This window comes from Gekko japonicus, unplaced genomic scaffold (genome assembly GCF_001447785.1).
Source record: "Gekko japonicus isolate JY-2015 unplaced genomic scaffold, Gekko_japonicus_V1.1 scaffold4635, whole genome shotgun sequence".
Taxonomy (NCBI): domain Eukaryota; kingdom Metazoa; phylum Chordata; class Lepidosauria; order Squamata; family Gekkonidae; genus Gekko; species Gekko japonicus.
This window is the reverse complement of record NW_015172688.1, coordinates 59,374-79,678: the sequence shown is the minus strand read 5'-3', so window position 1 is coordinate 79,678 and position 20,305 is coordinate 59,374. Positions and strand designations below refer to the sequence as shown.

General features: G+C 41.2%; 1 protein-coding gene across 1 annotated transcript in view; it reads left to right on the top strand.

The window, feature by feature from the left end:
• Positions 1 to 534: 534 nt before the first annotated feature.
• Positions 535 to 20,305, top strand: part of STX8 (syntaxin 8) — a gene marked incomplete at its 3' end in the record, with an annotated part of 34,688 nt that continues 14,917 nt past the window's right edge. The window contains exons 1-4 of the mRNA XM_015421785.1: positions 535 to 608; positions 9,341 to 9,440; positions 12,199 to 12,293; positions 15,596 to 15,706. Of these exons, the coding sequence (XP_015277271.1) occupies positions 592 to 608; positions 9,341 to 9,440; positions 12,199 to 12,293; positions 15,596 to 15,706 (323 nt within the window). The remainder of the gene's footprint in view (positions 609 to 9,340; positions 9,441 to 12,198; positions 12,294 to 15,595; positions 15,707 to 20,305) is intronic.

Below are 20,305 nucleotides of genomic sequence, written 5' to 3'. Positions count from 1 at the left end.
TATAGTACAATCCTCTGAGCACTTTCCTGGGAGTAAAGCCCACTTATTAGACTGCATCAGGTTTCTGAGTAGACGGTTTTAAATTGCACTCATAAAACAGTAGTGAGAGCTGTCCCATCAGCTGGCGTAACTAACAGTAGTATTAGTTACGCCATTATATGCAAGTTTTCAATTGCACAGAATTCTTCATCGAACAATACTCACAGAGAAGGCACTGCCACGGACTAGGTACAAACAAATGTGTATATTTGTTTCGAGCACATTCAAGTAACTGTACCCAGATACAGATGAACCAGCCATCGCAAGGTTTGCTCATTCACACCAAAGTTTACCCGTTACAGATTTAGACGACCCTAATTATGTTTGGCTCAGTACCCGTACATACGTTAGATTACTGGGCGAGAATGCGCACGCGCATTTTTACTTCACGCGATCCCGGGCACGCCCCTACCTCTCACTTGGGACACGTCGCCTGTCTAGTCTAGACCAACAGCAATAGTTTTCGTCTTTTCTCTTCCGCACTTAGTTGTAGGCGCCTCTGCGGATGCCGTAGTCATGTGATTTGAACTGGCATTGTTGCCAGGGTCAGCCATGGCTCCGGACTCCTGGTGAGTAAGTGGGGCTGGGGCAGTCGTGCTCAGGCAACAGGTCTGCGTGCGGGTCGCTGAGAATTTCTGTCTTAAAGTATGATATTTGCCTTAGGACGGTCTCGGGATGAGAACAAGGAAGGTGTGCTCCGGTCTGGCCCTGGCCTAAAAGGAAACAAAGTGCAGCCAAGTCTAGAGTTGCACACGCATCTCTCTTCTCTCCCATATAGTTGCTGGTTATCGTGATGGGGGTGGGTGGGATTGCTTCCCTGCAAAGGAAACAAAGTGCAGCCAAGTCTAGAGTTGCACACGCATCTCTCTTCTCTCCCATATAGTTGCTGGTTATCGTGATGGGGGTGGGTGGGATTGCTTCCCTGCTCGCCCTGTTGCCCACGGCGAAGTCAGTATAGTATAGTGTGGGTTTCATCCCATTAGGAAGAACCGCGCAAGTCGTGATTAGGTGCAAAGAAAGGCAGGTCTCCTGTGCCGTGTAACGGCTGTGTAGACCTCGCATGACAAACTGGACTTGCCACTATTCCTTCTGTGATGCAGCGAATAGATACCCAGGTTCCCTATATGACTTTGCGCTAGCTACACAGGGCAAAATAACGAGTCTCGTGGCACAGGGGACAAGTTTTTTGTGTGCTAGAACGTGCAAGTACAACTAAATTATTAGATTGTGTACCTTTCTGAAGACAGGGATCCATGTATCCACACACCCTCACTTTTTCCTACTCTGAGTCATGTGGATAAAATGCATTTAAAATACTGCACTGTTCATAATAACTTAGTGATTTGGTGCCAGTTCCTGCAACTGTTCACTCATCGTTTCTTGTCTGGCTGAGTTGTACTATGTTTCTGGCAAAAGAGCTTTTTAAGTGGTGTTAGCATGGTGTAATGGTTAAGAGTGGCCAACTCTAATCTGGAGAACCGGGTTTGATTCCCCAGTACGGTTGCCAGATCCAGATTGGGATACTCCTGGAGATTTGGGAATGGAGCCCGAGGAGGCCAGGAACCTCTGTGGGGTACAATGTCATAGAGCCCATCCTCCAAGGCAGCCATTTTCTCCAGGGCAACTGATCTCTGTAGTGTGCATATGTCTGGGGCATCCCCAGGTCCCACCTGTAGGCTGGCAGTCCTGTTCCCCACTCTTCCACATGAAGAATGCTGGTCACTTTGGGCCAGTCACAGTTCTCTCAGAACTCTGAGCCCCACTTACCTTACAAGGTGTCTCTTGTGGGGAGAGGAAGGGAAGGTGATTGTAAGCCACTTTGAGACTCCTTAGGGTAGAGAAAAGCCGGGTATAAAAAGCAACTCTTCTTCTAAGTTCCTTATCATGAGTATAATCTAATTTTGCATTCTACTGTTCAGCCCACATTTGTAGACTTGCTGTAGGATCCTATAAAGCAGATTTATTTAGGATAAGCATTGGACCTTGAATGTTTTAGATGTTTAGATACTTATACTTGTCTTTGCTCCCCAGTGGAGACTCATAGTGGCTTGCAATATTATCTCCTCACTTTTATTCACCTAATGCTGTGGGTATTTTAGGCTGAGAGTTACTGCCTGGCTCAGGGTCTTCCATGTGGGGCTTGAATCTGGATCTCCAAGATCCTAATCCAACGCTCTAATAATTACACCATGCTGGCTCAAGAGAGGCTTGTTTGGGGGCATTATGTGAAATGTGGGGCAGCTGGTATGCCAATTATGTGGAATTTTAGATGTTGTAAGCTGATGATGACCAATGCTATCCGGCAATTGTAGGTAGCCTGGCTTGCAGACAGTGCAGATAATATTCAGTAGTAAATAAGCCTGTTGTAATTACTCTGTTATGGCATATTGAGCATTTTGCAACATGCTGATTTTATGCTTCATCTCATGTGGGTGAAATGTTTATTACAATGTCCAGTATTGCAGATATACATTGTTTTTATTGGTCTTTTGGATCTAAATGTGATTGCTTAGTATTGCACGTGAGTTCTTTGCAACTCACAATGTGAGAGTTTTTGTCAATTGGACAATGTGATAGTGGGGCTTGGCTTGGATTAACCTTAGAAGAAATGAGATGTGAATCAAGATTCTTCTGTAGGAGATCTGCAGTGGGAGGCCTATACCTGTCTCCAGTGCTTGCAAATGTGTGTCTCCTGAGGCAGCCATCACCACTAAGAAGAAGAAGAGACTGAATTTATACCCCGCCCTTCACTACCCAAAGGTGTCTCAGAGCGGCTTACAAACTCCTTCCCCTCCCCACCACAGACACCCTGTGGCTGAGAGAGCTCTGAAAGAAACTGCTCTTTTTCAAGAACAGCTCTTATCAGAACTACAGCTTGCCCAAGGTCATCCAGCCAGGTGCAAGTGGAGGAGTGGGGAATCAAACCCGGTTCTCCCAGATTAGAGTCCACGCACTTAACCACGACACCAAACTAACAGTTTGGCCCAACTGGGTATATGCTCCTCCCTGCGATAGCTTTTCACCACCACAGGTCCTTTTTGCCTTGTTTGTTATTGTGGGGATTGGCAGCAGGAGACTGGTGGGTAACAAGGTGGCTGCTGCAAAGATGGACAGGCTTGGATTCAATCCTCCCCTTTCCCTAGTGCCCACTAAAGATCTTTGGGCTGGATAGATGGGTGAGGCAATATTTCCTACAATTAACAACAACAACAACAACAACAACAACAACACATCTGTCATCATTCCATATTCTCTATGTCTCTTCTTGGCTACCTGAGGAAGCCTGCCTCTTTTAGCCTGGTGTGTTTATTTGAGTATGTGCAAGTCAGAGCTTGGACACAAGGTCAATTAATGATGGTGATGATATGGACATCTCCCACTGTCTCTAATGGGTAGTGGGCCACATTTGTTCAGAAACCCGGCAGGTTCCTGGTTATGTTCACTGCTGTGGTAGGCTTGCACTGTTCCCACATTAACAACAAGTGACTCATATACATAGCAGTAGTTGGATTCATAGAATGAGTATTTGAGCAGTGTCACTTGACAGTCCTACTCAGATCAGTGGAGATTTAGTTTTGGAATACACAAGTAACAGATGTTGTTAACAACTCCCAAATTAGACATGAAACCAATGGCATACTCAATTAACTAGACAAAAATTTATTCTGGTAAAATATTCTTGTGTTTTAGTTGCTATTGTGACACGCTGCTTATTTGGGGGAACTGTTTTCACTTTAAAATTATACTCTGTGTTTATAAACTGGGTAGTTTCTGCTGCCACCAGGAATTTTAAGAAATTCCAAATCTTCTCTCTGTTTCTGCTGCTGGTAATGTGGCCCAGGGACTGGGCTTTCTGAAATCTATGTGGCCCTGAGGAAGGATTGAATTGAATTCTGGGTTAAAATTAAACAAAATATGATTTATTGATTAAGGAACAAAAATATGTTGCTGTTTATCTGTAACTGTTTTGGGGGAAAGGAACTGGTAAATAAACTGGCAAGTTGTCACACACAGTCTTTTGACATTAAGATCCCACTCTGACAGGAATCTCTCACATAGGCAGCCACACTGGCTTAGCTCTTTGTACTATTGGTTCTCTGTCTTTACTTCAGAGTCTCACAGACCCTTCTCACAGCTCCTTCACATTTAAACTCTTAAAGCTGTATATACTGAACTCTGAACTCATTAAGTTTCCACACAGACTCTGTCAGCTCACTCACTGTCTCACTCTAAATCTGACCTCTCCATAACTCAGATTCACTCAAAACTGACTTCAAGACACACACAGATTCACTCTAAACAACTCCTCCCACACTCTCCGTCCTCCACCAATCACAACACACTTCTCTCTCTCAATCATTCTACTCTACTAGTACTGCACTCCAACCAAACATTTAAAGACACACACACACACACACACACACACACACTAAAACAAGGAATCATGACAGCTATAAATCTGTTTTATCAACTACACCAGCAACATTGCATGGGAATTAGCTTAACATAATAGAAATAGGGTGGTATAAATGTATAGAATGCAGGTATTTATTAGAATTAAATGATGGAACTCAGGTACTTCTCACACTAACCTTGAAATAAGTTCCACTGAAATCATATATAGGTTATGGCTAAATGCTTGCCTTGAAGCTCTTCTCCCAAATCTAGTTTTGTAAAAACAGGGTGCCCGGTGGTGAGTAAAAGGTATTGTATATGTACTGGTGGATGTATGACTTCACACATTCCTGGGTGTAGCCCTAGAATTAAAAACAGGATCTGAGGCTTAGCCCAAGTGGGCATTCAAATGTGTCTTAAACTAAATTGTGAATGAGAAGGCATCCAACAATGAAATAATGAACACTATAGATCTCTGCTAAAGTTACACTGCTGGGACAGATAGTCTTCTAAAATGGCAGCACAAAGTATGTGTGTGTATTTATAATTGACCTTACAGAGTCAGTTTTAAAAGTTGGGACAAATAATATAAAAATACAAGTAACAAATGTAATGAATTTGTTGTATTGGGTTTTAAATATGATGTGCTTTATAATGTGTATAGTCAATACTGTGTCTGTGTTGTTTTAAAACTTTTTATTTGTAAAAGTGAAAGCATATCATTTAAATAAAGTTCCTGTTGTTGCTTCAGGATATTGTTAATTCAAGTCCCTGTTTCTGTACTGATAAGGGTAAGATTATGGTCTTCTGTATGGCTATTTGGCAAGTTGTTTTTTGTGGCATGGTTGGAAGGTGAGATGAAAGAGATGCATTGCTGATATAGCCAAATAATTTAACTTAATATGTTGTTGAAGTTACCATGTCATATTACACAGGGAAGCCATTGAAATTCTTAAACATAAACTTAGAATATGAAGAGCCAATCCATATGCAAAAGAACCTCCTCAGGAAAGCTCTTCCATTAGCATGTCACAGCCTGGGGAACTCCTACAAGATAATGACTCAGCCCTACCCCACCTTCCTGAGTAGATATAAATTACCCGCCTACCATTTTTCTTCTCACTTTACACAGAGAGTACTCCATCTTTCTGTGTTATACCTCTGAGGATGCTAGTCACAGCTGCTTGTGAAACGTCAGGTCCTACAATGCTAAGACCACAGCCATACAGCCCAGAAAATCTACAACAACTAAATTAACTTAAATTTGACAAGCAGATTTTTGCATTTGCTTGGAAAGTCAAAGTTACAAGGCTGGAAAACTGGTTTGGTAATTCACTGTGATGTGCAAGCCCAAGTTCTTTAGAATTGGGTTGATACAAATTGGGGTCTTGGGGGGAATTTTGAAAATCTCACTTGAGCTTCCTACAAAACCTTTCTCTCTAGGGTGGTTTATTCTCCTCCACCCCCTCAATTGATGTTCATCTGTTCTCAACATTCCTTCACTTTTGGAGCATTTTGAGTTGCCTTTGTGTTAATTTCCAAAGTAACATTTTTTTCTGCATGCCTGGGGCATCTCCTGAATATGTAAAGATCAATGATGTGGTTTTCCCAAATCAGTATAAATTAGACAGTTTTCTGATACCCTACAGTGTGAACTGATTTGGAATGCTTGTTTGACTAAATATATAAAATCATAAAAACTATAAGTTCCTCATGTTAATTTTGCGTGCTGTGAAAATATCTGTTTTTCTCCTCAATTGATGTTCATCTGTTCTCAACATTCCTTCACTTTTGGAGCATTTTCAGTTGCCATGGGGTGGTGATCAAGGATTTCCCCCCTTTGTGTTAATTTCCAAAGTAACATTTTTTTCTGCATGCCTGGGGCGTCTCCTGAATATGTAAAGATCAATGATGTGGTTTTCCCAAATCAGTATAAATTAGACAGTTTTCTGATACCCTACAGTGTGAACTGATTTGGAATGCTTGTTTGACTAAATATATAAAATCATAAAAACTATAAGTTCCTCATGTTAATTTTGCGTGCTGTGAAAATATCTGTTTTTCTAATGTTTGAACTAAAATATATGAATCAGAAAAAAACAAATTAAGCACATTTAAATGTTTAAATATTAATATCCACATAAAGCTTTGAATATATTTTTGAGTTTTTGAAAAAAGTTTAAAGGCTGTAAGTTTAATACATGCTCTTCTGATGTGTTTAAATTTTAAGGATAGTGAATGAAGTACTGAAAACTGTTCTCAGTCGAATTTTAACACACACGTAGAACTATGCATGATATGCTACTATTGTACATTTATCTTTATCAGCAGAGTTTAAGATGACACTGGGGCACCTTCAGTTCCCACTGCCATGATAGAATCACTGGCTCTAGTTGTTATCTATAGTTCAGAGTGGTGCAAATCTGACTCAGAACTGTTTAAACCAAATTATCTCCTGGTAATGGATGGTTTCCTGGTTGGGCTTGTGATTTGTCTTCCAGCAGCAAGGGGCAGTGATATGACAAACTATTCCCCCCCCCCCCGCTGCCCATTGAGGCATTATGGCTGTGTCAAAATATCCAAAAGCATTCATAATGTAACACACCTTATGCAAACATCTCCAGCTCAGCAAAATGAATGCTTTGTTTTCTGGAAGTGAAATCAACACTAATTGCAAGGTATGGTTTTGCTCTCACTCGTAGTCTGAAATGAATACAAATTTTAATTTTGGTTTTGATTTGAGTTGCACCATGATGGATTGGCCCTTTGATTTAAAAAGTTCCTGGTGGGCTGGTCAGCTCAGCTTTTGTGCTGCTGCTGTCCAGGTCTAACCCAAGCAGCTCCTGTAGAGCCACTTGGGTTGAACCTGGCTATTGCCTGTTGTTGGTTGGGGCTCCTAGGGCAGGGGTCCTCCAGCGTGGTGCTCATGGGCACCATAGTGCCCGCTGACACCTTTCCTGGTGCCTGTCAAGTACTTTTAGAAAGTGGGCAGGGCTTTTACCCAGCAGGACGTCTTACTGATCATTGAAGATTGGATTTGCCGTGTAGAGTTTTAAAAACATTGCTTCAGCAGTGACTGCTACCACAACACATCACAACATATCACCGCCCTGAGCCTGTTTGCAGGATGGGCAGGGTATAAATGTAATAAATAAATAAATATATTTATTGGGTGTCTGAAGGTAAGTTGTATGTATGGGATAGCGGTATGGTTGGTAAAGGGGGTTATTATATCACTATGTTGGAACAGTTTTACTGTTGGCAAACTTAATTATGTATGTTGACTGTATTTTAAATGTTTTATAAGGCTATAAATCACCCAGAGCCTGCTTGCAGGTTGGGCGATTCATAAGTTTAATGAAATAAGTAAATAAATATGCAAGAAAATATTTTAAACAATATGTTCATTTTGAAAGGCATCCTGTTAAAGCTTCTGCTTGAAACTATTTGTCCTGGCCCCACTGCTGGACCTCCTGATGGCACCTGGTATTTTTGGCCACTGTGTGACAGAGTGTTGGACTGGATGGGCCATTGGCCTGATCCAACATTGGCTTCTCTTATGTTCTTAACATGTAAGGCTGTACTGAACATTAACAGGAGGAGAGACTCTTGTAAGGCATTTTAGCTCCAATTTGGGTAGAGAAGCAGGATATAAATAAGTAAGTCTAGCCCAGTGCAGTCTGCAACAGCAGTCAGATACCCTGAGGAAGCTTATAATCAGGGTACAATGATTACACAGGGTACACACACACACACCCTTTCCTCATTTACCCCCAGCATCTAGCACTACTGATATACTGCTGGAAAACATGGAGGTTCAGTTCAGCCGTCACAGGTAATGGCTTTCATTAGACCTAACCTCTTAATTTGTGTAACACCCCCCCCCCCCAAAAAAAGAAGCAGTCTTCATTGGGCTTTTTAAAGGGGTCTTCTCTCTTCCCCCCCTTCTCCCCCCCTCATATTTTTCTGCATGTCTGGGGAGTTTCCTCAAATATAATGTCTGTGACTGGTCTTGTACAGTTTTAATTATACATATAAAGGACACCCAGTTTTATATTGGATATAGTGATGATTGGCTTACAACTATACCTTTAACAGAATACTTGTCTCTTCTCACCCTTCCACCTTTGGGCAGGGCACCCAAAATGTAGAAGCTTAGAGGCATCCTAAATACTAAGTGTTCAGTGCACTTGATTGGAGGCAGAGACAAGTAGCCCTGTACCGATGGCACATCTGCTGATAAGTCAGTGCTCATTGAGGGAGAGCAAGAGCACATATGCTGGCTTCAATATACATTCATTCTCTAGATTTTGAACATGGCATGGACATGTGTCCAAACTGTATGATCCTTGTGATCAGGAATGGAGTTTTTCTTGCATTTGTGGTCACAGGGACAGAGTGGCTGATCACAATTCATGCTGGTGTTTGTAAGGGGAACTTGTACATTGTGAAGGAGTGATGCATGCTTACATACACAACAGATATGTGTCTAATGAAGTCACAGGCAGTTGTTGCTTGTTTCTTGTGTTTTTGACAGTGTTACTTCCCCTTCCCACCACTGGTCCTTAGCAGTTATAATGGTATCCTAGAAATGTTGAAATAGGTAGAAGCGCTTCAGGGTTGTATGTATTCTAATGTCTACACTGTATAGTAATTGAACTCTTGGTTTCTGTAAGGGTTGCATGGTCTGACGACTTTTTGAGATGTGCTCTGAAGCTGGAAAGATTCTGCCTTTGAAGTAGGCTTCTTTATACGGCTTTGGACCAGTAGCAAAAACTGAGACTGAATAATGTTTTTGTGATTAGCAGAGATGAAAACATAGATGAAAAATATGTGTGTTAATATGTTACAGATGAAAAGTATATGTATTAATAGTTTATACATAAATATATGTATTCTATTATAGGTTATCGGTGTATGATTCCACTTACCTGATCGCCCAAGAAATTGCTGAAAAAATTCAAGAACGCAACAGATGTCAGAGGAATGGTGAAAGTACAGCTAAGGTACTTAAGCATATCTTCTTCCTGTCCTTACATTCTGTCATCTTTAAGATTAGGCAAGAGCATCCCCTTACCCTGTACCATTTGGGTGCTAGATTCAGTCCATTAAGGTCCACAGAAGAGGCATTCTAGAGTGGCAACTATGGAACTCCTGTACTGTAGAGATTATCAGAACCTATTTTTGAAGTGGTCCAGAACATTAGGGTTTTAGTGCTTAGCTTTGTACAGGAAAAAGTGAATTTCAGCCTTTTATGTGGTTTAGTTGTTTTATGCTGCTAAATAACAAAAGCTGAAAACTCTGTTTTGCTTCCTGTGGATGGAGAGGCGTAAGAGTTAAAATGAATATTTTAGAAAACAGGATGACTTGCGTCATGGTTTGAGAGAAGTTGTTCTGGGGTAAAGAGTTCAGTTGCTTTTTGACACACATTGCTCTCTTGGTAGAGAGGCAATCTGCTAGATTGACTCAAAAGGTGTTATTCACTTTCAGAGTTTTCATGTATATACAGTAGGTGTAATTGAAGTGCAAATGATTATGCTTGAAGCCAGAATTCAGAAAAACATTCTAGCTTCTTAAGATCCAGGGGGGCACCAAGTTGCTGTTATTGTATTTTCTTTAAATCAGCTTCCGGAACTCCCACAGCCAGGTTTGTTTGTTTTCCTGAGCCGACAGCTACGTACCTGGGATTTTTGAGCCCTGCTTGGAACTTTATTAGAGTGCTGTATCCTAGCTTATAATTGGAAAGAAGTGGCTCTTGATGGAAGGCCTCTGAGAATGTAATACTTTCAAAATTACTATTGCAGGAAGAATTTGTTTGCTGCAGTTCTTATTTTCAGCCTTGTTCATATTTTGGGCTGTACCATTGCAACAGCAAGAGACAGTAGCACCAGCACACAAACCTCTGCTAGGGCAGAGCAAAGCTTCTACATTCTGTGATGTTAAACCCTCAGATGGGGGACTTGAGCTTTGGCTAACATGCTTTGTCATTCTGATTGAAATAATCTTACATAAGTAAATGTATACTTTCACTTCTCTCATTTACTAGGAAAACTGAGAAGGCAAGGTGAGAAGTGTCCACTTATTTGTTGCTTGTATCCCACTTCTTTTGCTCATGTGCTGTTCCAAATAGGTTGATTTCTCAAGCGTATTCTTGCCTCTTTCACACTCTCTACTTTGAGTGCCTGATGGTGTAAAAATGAATCTGGAACTACTGCAAGGTGCTTGTGTTGTATCAGAGGCACTTCATAGTCCACCACACTTTCCCTGTATTGTAGAGATTGTGGTTTGTGTTATGAAATGCATTACTCAGTTGATGAATGATTCTATGAAGAAAATTTTCCATGTCTTCATGTTATAGTACTCTTGATGTTATAGTGCTCTTCATTTTATAGCACTCTTGCTCAGTGGGAAGGGAGCGTTTGAGTCCAGTGTAAACAGGCCTCTTAACAATGATGATATTTATTGCCATAACAACTGATGTTATGGGCTGATGTTAAAAAAGCAGATCAGTCATGTTTTCTGTGGCTGGGGAAAAGTTTTAATGGAGAAAAATGTCCTTCCTCCATAGGTGCCAAGTAGGAAAAATGTGGACAATATCTTGTTTTTGTGGTATTTATGCCATTTCTGTCTCCTTTGGTATTTGTGTGATGAGAACAGTGGCTGATTTTCTTTCCACTGGGATTTGGGACTGAGGGGTTGAGTATAATCTGTTGTAGCTCACTATTCTTTTTAATCAAATGTATACATAACTCAGATGTCTCATTTGTATTGTTGAGCAACTGAACGGGCACTGAAACAATTGGTTCAGAAGGAATTGTAGCCTGGGAAATATTTTATGGGTGGATAATGTTGCTTCATTATCTTAGATTATAGTGACATGAGATTTTGGAGCTCTCATGGTCAGTGAATTCCAGCATATTAACTGGGCTGACTGTCAGTTTAATGCATTGTTTGCACAATTTGCTTGTCTTTAGCTTTCAGTGGATCACAGCAAGGGAGCTGCTTTGTTGTTTATGAAACCTTGACCCCAAATCAGGAGGTCTGCAAATTATTTAGCCCCAGGTTCCCCACAAGCTTATCCTCTGGAGTGGGCAAGAGGTAAGCCCCTTGCAGTTGTATCCTGATTCCAAGAGAAACAGCTGTCTGCACCAGGGTGCATGACCTGGCTATCTGGGGCTTGAAAAGGTCTTGCAATATCATCACAAGGGCTGATGGTTTCTCTTTAACTAGACTTGATTAAGATTGTTGCTAGAATCGAAATGGGAAATGTTACCTGAGTGTCGTTTTCCAAACTCCGGGGCTACAGCTGGCTTCCCTTTCCAACATACTTTGCTTTTGAAACACTTAAAATTTTTTATTGCCAAACAGAAAGGCAGGAGCAGTATCAGCAGGCAATTGCTAATTTATGGACAAAACATTTTCTGTGATGAAGTCAGCATGTGTGCCTTATGTATACTGTTGTATATTGCCAAGTTGTAGGTTGCCAACTTTTTGTTTTCTGCTATGAAAATACGAGCTGAATTAATGTCCCATGTGTAAATGTTAGGTTTAATTTTTTTAAATTTGTCGTTATGGATCTGGATGAATATTGTAATAGGGATTTTTGTGGGTTATTAATAATTGATTGTTTTGTGTTTGTATAGCTTATAGGCAGCAATAAAGATTACTACTACTGCTATTGTCTACATGTTTTGGGGGTGGTTGTATCATTGTAGTTCTGAAAAACTATGCTCGCTTATTTCTCTTCTTCACTGTCTCCCTTAGTACAGTGTTGCCATCAGGTCACTACTGCAGAATCTTAAAGAAAAGACAGATCATCTGAAGGACCTGCTGTTTCGCTCTGTTTCAACATGTCAGATGTATCCCTGCAAACTGCAGACCTCCTGGTGCTACAAGGCTGATTGCAACATTCTGTGTTAGGAAGGCAACTGGATCCTTTTTCTTTCCTTTAAGATTCTCAACAAATGTCAAAATGCTTGTAAATTAAATTAAATGTTGTTTGGTCTATATATGGATGCACTATACAGCAGCAGTTTTAACTAAATGGGCTGGTACAGCTGCTAGGTACAAGCTTCAGAAGGAAATAATAGCAAGGATTCCTCAGGCAATACCAGCAGAATCCTTGGCATTATTTCCTTCTGAGGCTTGTGAAGTTTGTGACTGGTTGCCCATTTATAGAATTTGTATACTTAATGGATGTTTTTCTGAGAAGTCTATATCCTAGACTTTGTAGAAAATTGTAATAGCTATTACTGAAGAAGATTTTTGAAATGAAGTTATTAATATCTGGAATCTTCTTTTCTACTGATTTGAATAATCTGACATACATTTGACTCATCTATAATTGCTTTGTTGCAACTTATTTGCTATTTTTATTGACTTATTAATTGATTATACACCTGACTTATCTGTAATTGCTTAATACTTTACTGCAACCTGCTGCTATGTAATATTTGCATTTTTGTATGCATCATGTAATATTTGTTTTTATTTATTTATTTTTCTTTATTAATTTCAATTTATAACCCACCTTTATTTATATATTAGCTTTTGCTTTTACTATATTCAGTGTCCTTTCTACAGTTTTGCTTTGCCTTTGATCCCTTATTGTTTACATTATAGAGAAGTACATTCTTGTAATATTACAAAGAGAAGTCCATCCTCATGTTACTATGAGCACCTGAATGTAAGCCAGGTTCCTGAGGTTTTTTTTCTGCTTCTGTTGGGGATATCGGCACAAAGTATGAGCATATGATTCATTTATAGATTTGTATTTGAACTGGCAGAAGCTGGGACCAGAGACGGGAGCTCACTCCATCATGTAGCACTCGGGTCTCGAACTGCCGAACTACCGACCTTCAGGTCTGCAGTTCAGCATCTTAACCACTTGAGCCACTGCAGCTCAATTGCAAGTAGATAAATAGGTGCCACTTCGGTGGGAAGGTAACAGCGTTCCATGCGCCTTGGTGTTTAGTCATGCCAGCCACATGACCATGGAAATGTCTTTGAACAGCGCTGACTCTTCGACTTGGAAACAGAGATGAGTACCACATCCCTAGAGTCGGATTTGACTGGCTTTTGAGCAAGGGAAACCTTTTCCTTTACCTTATTTGAACTGGGCCTATCTATAGTAATTTTAAAAGACACTTGGAGAGATAACTTGCATGCCACCACTCTAATGAGTTTTTAATGTTGGGAATTACTGATCTATCATATCTGGAACTACATAAGCATTGCGATTTTTCTATGGAACAACCTTGTTAGAAGTGAGGTTCACATTTAGGAGATGTTGACCAATTAGGATTAGTTCCTTGGTTATAGTAACAAAGATTAAGAAATTAGTGGGGTTAGTAAAGATTATGCTATGATAAAGATTCCTAAATGGTGTTCCATTAGATCCTCTGGGAAGTAATACATTTCTAGTATGATTTTAAATTGGTCTAAATACTTCATTCATATATCCTTGATGGTCCTGCAATTATTCAGTAAATGTAAGAAACAGAGCCCAGTTTATCTCATAAAGTATTATATTTAAGGCGCATCTAAAAGTGGAAGTATTATATGTGGTTTCAGCCCACAGCAACTTTGATCAGTGTTATATTGTGTTTTATACCTTTAAGAAAGAGCTATCCAACACAGCTGAATAGTTTTCTTTAAGTAGAGTTAGTTTCAAGTTTTTTGTAGAGAGCATTTTGTCAGTAGAATTCAGAAAGCTTTTGTATCTGGTTAGAGAAGAGGTTCAGGACTGGCTTGCTCTTGACATAAACACTTAAGTGGCATTAAGAGGTAAGTTCTAAATTATTCAGTTCCATTCAGCTTTGTGTTTCTTGTTTCAATAACCATGGTTTGTTCCAGGATGATAATTATGAAGAAAATAAAATACTCTTGACGTTTGCACAGAGCATGTTGCCAGCCAAATTCAGAAGTCTTTTGCATCTGTTTAGAGAAGAGGCAAGACAGGGTGAGCTCCTGTCTCTAGTTCCAGCTCCTGCCAACCTAGCAGTTCGAAAGCAAGAAATTGCAAGTAGATAAATAGGTACTACTTCGGTGGGAAGGTAACAGCGTTCCGTGCGCCTTGGTGTTTAGTCATGCCGGCCACATGACCACGGAAACGTCTTCGGACAGCGCTGGCTCTTCGGCTTTGAAACAAAGATGAGCACCGCAACCCTAGAGTCGGATTCGACTGGCTTTCGAGCAAGGGAACCTTTACCTTTACCTAGAGAAGAGGTTAAGGACTGGCTTGGTCGCAGTATAAACACTGAATTGTTATAAGAGGCTGATAACTTTGAAGACAATAGGAATACTCCTGAGGAAGACTTTGACGAAATGAGCTTTCATCCCGGTGCTCGTAGTAACATCATTGGGATGGACTTCTCTTTGTAATATTCTATGGATTTACTTCTGTAGAGTGTGACATAAGATTTATATATTGATTGTAAAACTTTTTTTACTAAACGTGTTAGCCAGCATATCACAGTGTTTGTTTGTATTTTCAGGTGACTGTTTTATGCAGTCTTATATAGAGCAGGTTAGGAGCTGTGGTGGCTCAAGTGGTTAAGACGCTGAACTGCAGGCTGTGGAAGGTCGGTAGTTCAGCAGTTCGAGACCCGAGTGTGCCGCATGACGGAGTGAGCTCCCGTCTCTAGTTCCAGCTCCTGCCAACCTAGTAGTTTGAAAGCAAGAAACTGCAAGTAGATAAATAGGTACCACTTCAGTGGGAAGGTAACAGCATTCCGTGCGCCTTGGTGTTTAGTCATGCCAGCCACATGACCACGGAAATGTCTTCGGACAGCGCTGGCTCTTCGGCTTGAAAACGGAGATGAGCACCGCAACCCTAGAGTCGGATTCGACTGGCTTTCGAGCAAGGGAACCTTTACCTTTACTTTATAGAGCAGGTCTCAGTTTAGAACTGAAGGGTAGTTAGGACTTTTGCCATTGTGCTACTCATTCTATAATTTGTGTTAGGTTAGATACATATATTTATAAAACAAGGCCGGAATTGAGTATTTTTGCTTGCATTTCCCAAGTCCAACATGGTTCCAGCTGTGCCGATAGGTGAATGTATGTGGGTTTCTTCCTGCTTATTTTAGTACTGAAAATGTAAATTATAGAAATTTTCACGTTTTACTTCTAAGAGTTAACCTTAACCCAGTTATTGTAGAACACAGCACGAAGGAGATAGACGACAGAATTTATTGGATGATCTTCTCACACGACATGGACAACTTCAAGCATCCTTCAGGAATGAAAACACAGAACCAGATGTGATAAGGTTTGCTATCGCCACTTTTAAATAAGCAGTATGGGAGAGTAGCTATATCATCAGAATGCTTCTGAAGTGCTTTTGTGCATAGACCCTTTTTGTTTTAATTTACACTGTCTTTCATGTGATCAGTTTCACTGTTCATAATGACTTTCATTTTAATATTTCTGTAAGCTTCTTGAATAGTTCAGTGTTGGAAGCTGGTGAGAATTCTAGGAGAATCCTCATGACATTGTAATGTATTATCCGACCTTACTTTAGCTGTACAGCCACTGCTACTACTTTTTACACTGCAGACCTGCCAGACTCAGTACACAGACAATAACAATAAACTTAAAGGTTACATTAAAGCCAATCATGATGAAAAGCCTAAAGTAACTACTATCTGAATGCTTCAGAGCCGGTGTGGTGTGGTATAGATAGATAGATAACCTTTATTGGCATGTAAACAATAAAAGTACATTAATATTTTTTTTTAAAGTACATCCATCATAAGGCCAACCAAAATGAAATAGATCAGTTAAAAGCTTCCCTGGATTGAATTGCAGACTGGAGAAAACAGGCAACATTAGAGGTTATGAGAAAGTTGTAACCAGAACGTAAGCATTGGACCTTGACACTGTCCGGAAGGCCACACCATGTACATAGAAGGGAGTTCAAAAATTTTTCTCGGATATTAATGTATAATGGACAATTTAATAGAACATGGGAAACAGATTCAATAGCACCCAGGCTACAGGGGCATCGTCTAAATTCATAGGGGATTTTTTTGACATCTTCCAAAGAATCTGGCTAGCATAAATGCCCTTCTTTGATGGGGATCAGTTAAAGAACAGAAATAAGAGGCTATTTGGCCAGGTATCAGAGATAATTCCAGATGAATTGGAGTTTTCCTAGCAGCCTCAGTCAGGCTCTGCAATTGGATATCTAGCAGCCTACATTTAATTATCTGAAATGCTGTTGAGGCAGATGATAAGTAAAGCGAATCTAGAGGTATACTGATAGACCTTATTTTGTTAAGGACTAATTTCAACCAGTTAGAGTGTGGTATAGGGTTTAGAGTGTAAGGCTAAAAACTAGCGAGACCCAAATCTTCACTCAGCCTTGAAGCTTTCTGGCTAATGTTTATTTATTTATTTATTTATTAAATTTATACCCTGCCCCACCCCGCAAGCGGGCTCAGGGTGGCTTACAAAATTGGTCTATAGATGGCCGTAAGGTAGAGGTAAAGGTTCCCTTGCTTGAAAGCCAGTCGAATCCGACTCTAGGATTGCGGTGCTCATCTTCGTTTCAAAGCCGAAGAGCCAGCGCTGTCCGAAGATGTTTCCGTGGTCATGTGGCCGGCATGACTAAATACCAAGGCGCACGGAACGCTGTTACCTTCCCACTGAAGTGGTACCTATTTATCTACTTGCAATTTCTTGCTTTCGAACTGCTAGGTTGGCAGGAGCTGGAACTAGAGACGGGAGCTCACTCCGTCAGGCGGCAACTCAGGTCTTGAACTGCTGAACTACTGACCTTCCACAGCCTGCAGTTTAAAATTTAAAATTCAACACAATAAAATAAAATAAAACGAAACCTCATAAAGTGCTAGTGCTAATACATTGAATGCATAAGATGGCGTGCTAAAATTACCATACAACCAGACAGTTTCGCTCAGTGATCTTCTGGAGCACAGTGTTAGCGGCCAGATGTTAGTACTACTGGCCCGCTCGTTGGTGGTTGGGGGCGGCAGCTCCTAGTTGAAAGCCTGGTGGAAGAGCTCCATCTTGCAGGCCCTTCGGAACTGCATAAGATTCCGCAGGGCCCTGATCTCCTCTGGGAGCTCATTCCACCAGTGTGGAGCCGCCACCAAAAAGGCCCTGGCCCTAGTAGTGGCGAGCCTGGCATCCTTGGGGCCCGGTAGGGTCAGTCAGTTCTAGGACCCCGACCTCAGTGCTCTTTGGGGTATATATGGGGAAAGGTGGTCCCGCAGGTATGTCGGACCCTGGCCATATAGGGCTTTAAAGGTAAGCACCAGCACCTTGAAGCGAATTCGGTATGCTATTGGCAGCCAGTGCAGCGCCTTCAGCACAGGCTGGATGTGTTTCCATCTGGGAAGACCCATCAACAGCCTGGCCGCTGCATTCTGCACTAGCTGCAGCTTCTGAATTTGCGACAAGGGCAGCCCCATGTAGAGAGCGTTACAGTAGTTGGACTTGTTGCATTCGGGCAGCCCCATGTAGAGAGCATTACAGTAGTTGGACTTGTTGCATTAGATCAACCTAACCTACCTAGCAGCATAATTTGGATGATGAAGAAATCAGCAGAGCTGGGTCAAAGATGGGCACTGGAGCCATGTGAAGCAGGGCAACCAGTCAGGGCAACCAAGAAAGGAGTGTGGGGAGAAGTATGTATCGTAAAAAATAGAAGCCAGTGCATATTGTTTGGTCTGGGCAATAGTTAGTGTTCTTCGATATTCTGTTAGGACATTAGAGAAAAATGAAACTAAGAAGTGTCAGTTCAGAGGCCACAGATTGTGTGCCTTTTGAAATTCTTCAGTGGTACTTTTCTTACATGGAGTTTCTTAGCTGTCTAAATACAGGAGGAATGGAAAACCGTGACCTCGAAGAGCAGGGTGGGCTGGTCATTTAAAGACCCAGGGAAAACTCCCCTTGGTCTACTGCCCTGAAGGGCTGCATCTCTCTGACTCCCCCCCTCAAGGCACTTCAGCCCCATTATTCCTGCCTCCATGGGGTGCTTGTTGAGAGCTCTCCCCATATGAGCACCATCACTGGGCACTGCAGCTTCTGTTTCAGCCAGCTATGCTGCCTGGCCCTGGCAGCCCTGGCTCATCATTGCTCAGCCCTCGTGGGCCTACGCAGCTTTAGGCATGCTGCAGTGGCCAGGGATTCTGAGCTGAAGCTGTCCAAGCTGTAGGGGGCAGGCAGTGCAGCTGGCGAAAGCAGAAATTGCAGCTCTTTGCTGCAGTGCCACTTTTTAACTGCAATTCAGCTGGTGCAGGTACATGGCCAGCTGGCTTCAGAGACTCCTGTTCCTGGCCACTTCTAATGGATGGATTGACTGGGGCAAGGTAGGTTGGAGGTGAAGAGGCCCTTTTCCTAGCGGTCGATATTGGAAACAAGTCTGGGAGGCTCGTGGCTGAGCCTGTTCCTAAAGCTGAAGTGCTGCCGGGAAAAGATGGGGATGGAAGCTTTTTCTGCTCCTGCAACTCTGCAAGTGTGCTCGTGTCTCATTTGGTCAGTTGTGTCTCAGGCAATAACTCTTCTAGCTGTGTTACTGTTTTGAATGGGAGTGGTGGCCTTCCCCCTTCTAATTGGAATCCCTCGTGCCTCGGCTCCAGCAGGACTCTATCAGGTGAGGTGGGAGGGTGCAAGAGCAGGGGGCGATTGTGATGCCATTTTACAGGGCTGTCCACACCTGTTGGACAGCTAATAGCAATAGCATGTTGGAAGGAACAGTGAGCCGATGTAGCAGTGGACAGGCAAATTGGTGCATATTTTTACATTACTGTTGCATGTTGTAGTCATATGTAATTACTTATGATAAATATTTTAATCTACATTTTAAAATTGTTGTTGCTTGCCCTGAGTGATATTAATCTGAAGCAAGAGACATTTTTATATGGTGCTGTCTGTTTTTTGCTAGGCAATCTTGTTCTTTAGTTGCCCGTATACAAGGTAGAAATCGTTAAAGCATGTTGACATAACTTGGATAAATTACGGGAAAACAACAGGTTGCCAGGTTCGCTCTTCCAAAAGGAATCCAGGAGCAGATTAAACCAGTCAAACTTGGTCAAGAAAACACTTTTGATCATATTAAAAAGGAACTTTCAACCTTGAGACAAGATATAACAACAGAATTTGCACAAACTCAAGAAAAGATCCAAGAAAACATGGAAAAGATTGTTCAAGTCCAAAGACTATATAAAGAACTGGAATAAATGCCAAGAAGCCCATGATCAATTGCCAGAGCAAACTAAAAGACTGAAACTCTGGAGTTCCAGAATAGAAGTTGTAACTTCAGGTTCCAATCCCTTCCAGAAGATTTTGGTAAAACTCACCTTGAAGATGACTTTTTTAAGCTGTTACAAGTTTGAAGGAGACCCCTGAAAACTTACCAGATACATAGAATGAATTCTAGATTTGCTGCCAAAAATAAACTGCCGTGTGAAATTTTAGCGAGATTCACACATAAGCAAATGAGAGATTTTATTGTGAATAAACAGCGAGCTTCTCCTCTTAAAATTCGCGAGACAGAAATACAAGTCTTTCAAGACCTCCCTTCCACTCTTCTGAAGAAAAGAAGAGATTTTGATTTCTTAAGATGTTTTCTACAAAAGAAATAAAGTAGTGCTGGAGAACCCCATGTGCATTAGAAGTGTAGCTTACAAAAGGCAGAAGAATTATATCTACAACTGCAACAAGCTAAACAACTTGTAGAAGAATTATTACAAGGTACAGACAATGAAGAAAGAAAATTAGACGAAGCAGCAGCATTATAACAAAAATGGATAATATGAATGTGATATCAATAAACATTAATGTCTTAAACTCCCCTACAAAACGGTCTAAAACAGGGGTGTCGAACTCATTTGTTATGAGGGCC